Consider the following 4,651-nt stretch of genomic DNA (forward strand, 5'->3'; position numbering starts at 1 on the left):
CATTAAACCAGTGTCTTTTGTACAACCTGAGCACTGGTTTCATAGAGTAAACATTGCCCCACAACGGCTTCTCTTATTGCAATAAGAGTCTTCTGAAGCTCCAGTATTGGCCACTAGAGAGCAGTATAGCATTGACATTGGAAAAGCATTGAAAATCACAGCTAATCATTTACAGCATGAATGGTTAATGCTAAACTACAAACTTAAGGGAAAGTTTCAGGCATTACATTTTCTGTACACCAACCATCGTTGGGGTTCTTGGACTGGAAGCAGGCAAGAAAAATCATCAATAACTCCTTGAATTATGTTGCCTAATTATTACTGAACTGAAATTAAACAAGTCCCAATTCATTAGAATAATTGAAGCATGTTTCAGTATGTATAATGCTGGTTAATAGCACAGTATAGTTGATCAATGAATAAATGACTAAACTCACATTGTGGCAGTCATAATCTTGTCTGGATCATAAAAGTTACACTGGTGTGAAGTCCATGAAGGAATGGCCAGATGCCAAAAATGACAGCAATTCTTACAGCACTCAGATCTTTAGATACACAACATGACTCATCTTGAAAACGGTCATACTCAGATTTATCTGGAAGACAAGTACACTTTTACAGTACCCATGTTTTACCGTCGTACAGGGAAGACACCACAACCAATTCCATGGGCCAAAGAGACTTTATTTCAGGAGTTATAGAGCCATCCTCAAGACGCTCGAGGTACAAAATCCTTAGGACTGATAGAAGGCTCGTCTAACTTTAGTGCCACTAACATGGGCAAAGTGAGCTCCTTGATGTGGTTAACATTACTGGTTTGGAGGAAAGGAAAGCTGCTGAAGGCAGGAGGAGTCAATTTGGGATCATGGTTGGGTCCTAAAGCAGTGTTCACTTCTGTTCAGGCATCAGGTCATCAATTGACTGGCCAGCTTCCAAACGCTTCTCCATATCAATGAGAAGCTTGACACCATCTACAACCATCTGTACCAGCTCCACCTCAGAGAAGCCCAGCCGGTCAGCATTGGAAATGTCAAAGACACCACCCACTGCAGCAGTATCTACTCCACCTAGACAAGGGAAAATAGGATTGTTAGCACAGAATCACAAGGAAGGGAGTCTAGCAATTCAGTTAGAAGTCCTTAAACTTGAAGCGTACAGTTTACATTCAAGAGAAATCACTTTGCTATTAGCTGCAGGTTGTATATTGTACCTGTTCCACGTTTCTGAAGCCTCAGCTTCTTGAGGACCTCGCCAAATTTCTCATGCTTGCTGAGGTTTGGAAGTTTAACATGGACACCACCACGCAGCCCTGTCCCCAGGTTAGAAGGGCAGGTGAGTACGTAGCCCAGGTGCTCATTCCACATGAACTCGTGGCCCTTCTCTTTGAACAGAGATTCGATCTACATGGCAAGTGAAACACCACATTTTAATTTACAACAGGTTTATCCACATTGCATCTGCATCTTTAGTTGCACCAACCTTTGTGAGCCCTGTGCAGAAACGAGTGAAGACTTCCTTCATGTTGCCACCCTTCTGCATGGAGATGACACGGAGGTGGTCTTCCTCATTCACCCAGACCAGGAAGGTCTTGTCATCATTGTGCCTTAAAGCATAAAGTGGGCATAGGAAGGAAAACAATGACCAATGTGTTTAGAACCGAGCATATTCAATCCAGCCAATTAACTGGACTTCAAGAAGTTAATGTTGGACCAATATTAATAAGATCACTGAATTTTATAACCAATTTCGTTCAATGCCAAGGAAACAAACAGTTACCAGATTCCTCTGGCATCAGGCCAATCACGTGCCATCCCAGAGGCCAACAGCAGTGGGGACACTGGTTTGTCAAACAGGAAGTGATCATCAATCAGCTGCTGCTGCTCCTCCTCTGTCATGTTCTTCAGGGCATAATATTTTCCTTTGAATTCACCCGCAAGGGAACCTAAACCTGTAGAGTACAACAGAGCTGCCTAAGGTACCATGTCACATTTCATTCCATAAATAATGGATCACAAACAGCGCAAGCTGGAAAGTAATGGGTTATTCGGAAGTCATACAGACCTTCAACAGCCAGATTTTCAATGGCACGCCTCTCACCACGGCTGCAGTGAGGGGGCAGGGAAAAGCCACGGATGCTCCGGCCAGTTCTTACTCTGGAGCTCAAGACATAGTTGGGGTCAAGGTCATCACCACCCTATGAGACAATGATTAAATGCTCTTACAGTCCAATCTAAAGTTACAAAACAAGTTAAATACAGGCACAAGTGTACAGGCACTACACATACCTGAAGGTTGGCTGGGTTCAGGTCAGTCTTGTGTTTGTCTGTGGGCTTGTAGCCTCCATGGCGGTCTTGGATGACTGGGTCCAGAAGCTCTTTAAACACATCATATGTCTCCTCATCACCAGCAACACAACCCACAGTCATGATGAACGGATGGCCTAGAAAGAAGGGAGGAGGGATTGATAAAATATAGCAAGTCTGTCTTAAGTCACAGCTAACCATTTGGTTACTAAAGCTACAGCAAGATCAGGCTTCATGGATGATGGATCCAGTAGAACAAACTCAAACCTGTGTGTCTACACAAACTGGAATGGTGGCAGGAAACCTATAACTCTTGCATGCACACATTCATGTTTGCAGTTTGTGCTAGGCAACTGAACTTGACAGTTGAGACTTTAAGGAGGGACAAGAAACCCACACAGGAAGCCAGTGGTTTGCATTTACTGCACATAGCCAGACATTCATCTGCACACGCACACACAAGTGAGTCATTTGAGCTAGAGAATACCATCCAAGAAAGTTAGTGCTTTGACACAAGGACAGCAGCAGGTCAAACCAGTTCTCAACGGACAGTGTAACGAGCAGCAAGCTCTTCCTGGGTTTTTACTGAACCCAGGTCATGTCTCAAAACAGGTGATTGAAGTTCCTACTCATTTGGTCCAGGTATTTTGAGAGCTTTAACAAAAAAGTGTGGTCCAGCCAACAACTAAAAATGGAGGACACCAGAAGGATGACCTTCAAAAAGAAAGTAGAAGGCTCTTACCTGGGTTATCAACCCCAGTCTGGATGACGTCATCCAGTGTGAAGCCACTAGGGGTTTCCTTGCCCCGCAGGTTTGCGTATATCTCTGGAGTCAGCACCTTGGCCATGTGGTTGTTGTGCTGGCTGAGGTCGGGGTACTCCTGCTCAGCCGTGTAGTTCATCTTCCATTTGTTGTGGGTATTTCCAAAAGGCATGGTTGCTCAGAGCTGAAGAAAATGAGGAGAAAAGCAACTAGACATCCAAGACCCAAATGGTAAACCAGAGCCTTCAAGGACGAAGCCTGAGTGCATGCATCTACCTGCACTACCGGATTCTTTTGCAATGAAACATCTCAGCTGCTAAGAACTCATGTACATTCGCAGTTGCCTTCTCATATTGCACAATTTATTGTGAAGGGATTTGTATCTAGCCCTATCTCACCTATTTATTTTGTTTCATCAAAGCACTTAGGACTACTAAACCAGTTTCATTACTCTGAACAATGACAAAAGGTGTGCTGGTTCCTTTTTTTTTTTAAAGGTGTGCTGGTTCTAACCCCTTCAGCCGCATTAGTTGTGACGTCACGCCACTAAAGCGCCCCTTTCCCGCAGCGGTGCAGGAATTCAGTCCTCGAACTCAAAACGCGCAGTCTAAACCGGGATTCCGCAGCGCTGCGCTCAATACCCTTGGAGGTTTCCTCCAGTTTGCTTTGCTATGGCTCACTGCAATGCAAAATGTGATGGCATCTAAGCAGCCTGTAGATCATCAAAATCATAAATTGCATGCAAACTCGGGGTGGATGTAAATAAAACAGGATAAAAATCACGCGTCTTGGGCGCAAAGTGCGTAATTGCGCAGTGTCCTAAACCCTCAGACCTTGTAGGTGTTACAGTAACGACCTTGCGGTTTCTCTGATGTTCTTGAGAACAGAGCTACTAGTCTAGTCTAGAATATCTCCGTGCTTATTCTTTTGAATAGCAGAACAAAGCTGCAAATTATTATGATGGAGTCACAGTTTATGGCTTTTCCAACTTAAGAGCGCATAAACATTGCGCACCAGATGGATTCAGCAATGCAGAGATGCTCACAGCCCCAAAACATTGATCTTAAAAGATATTCACCTAAACATCAAGCTGTTACATTCACAACATAGTCACTGCACTATCCTGCTGCAGAAAAGGAAAACACCCACCCTACCTTTTAGCCGATTTTCTTTGCTGGGGGAGGGAGGGAAAAAATGAAACCGTTTCCTTTAGTCCACAAAAAGGAAAAGGCGCACAGAGACTGATTATGGTCTCCAGAAATAAGCAGCTTTACCAGTATTTATACTGCACCGGTGCTCTGCTCTGATTGGCTGCTATTTGAGTCCATTCACGTGAAGATCACGTGACTTTCCCCCCGCCCCCCCTGCTCGAAATCTCGCCCTGGAGATGACTGACAGGCAGATAGGCGGGATTTGGTGGAATGAGACACTGCTTCAAGAGAACAACAATGAGCAGTTCCTTCAGCTGTGGAGACTTGAGTTACTCTGATCTTGCTGACACGAGATAAATGTAGAAGGAGTGACAAGATCCCTGTTTGTTTATCTCATTCACATGTTCAGTTAGTCTTCTGGAGTATTAACTGTT

At 44.2% G+C, this 4,651-nt stretch overlaps 1 protein-coding gene across 1 annotated transcript; it reads right to left on the reverse strand.

Annotated features, from left to right (window-relative positions):
* Positions 1-663: 663 nt before the first annotated feature.
* On the reverse strand, positions 664-4,331 carry LOC132883740 (creatine kinase B-type). The gene is made up of 8 exons (XM_060917693.1): positions 4,221-4,331; positions 3,046-3,250; positions 2,286-2,440; positions 2,062-2,194; positions 1,777-1,948; positions 1,480-1,603; positions 1,211-1,400; positions 664-1,067 (listed from the first exon to the last, which is right to left on the reverse strand). The coding sequence occupies exons 2-8, from the start codon at positions 3,236-3,238 to the stop codon at positions 889-891; spliced, it is 1,146 nt and encodes a 381-aa protein (XP_060773676.1). The 5' UTR covers positions 3,239-3,250; positions 4,221-4,331; the 3' UTR covers positions 664-888.
* Positions 4,332-4,651: the final 320 nt, after the last annotated feature.

Source organism: Neoarius graeffei, chromosome 3 (genome assembly GCF_027579695.1).
Source record: "Neoarius graeffei isolate fNeoGra1 chromosome 3, fNeoGra1.pri, whole genome shotgun sequence".
Classification (NCBI taxonomy): domain Eukaryota; kingdom Metazoa; phylum Chordata; class Actinopteri; order Siluriformes; family Ariidae; genus Neoarius; species Neoarius graeffei.

Excerpts from the sequence above, each read along its gene's own strand:
- LOC132883740 (XM_060917693.1), bottom strand. The coding sequence starts at position 3,238 with ATGCCTTTTGGAAATACCCACAACAAATGGAAGATGAACTACACGGCT. Across the intron at positions 1,949-2,061 it reads TGAAAATCTGGCTGTTGAAG|GTTTAGGTTCCCTTGCGGGT; the intron begins GTCTGTATGACT and ends TGTACTCTACAG. Across the intron at positions 1,068-1,210 it reads GCTTCAGAAACGTGGAACAG|GTGGAGTAGATACTGCTGCA; the intron begins GTACAATATACA and ends TCCCTTGTCTAG.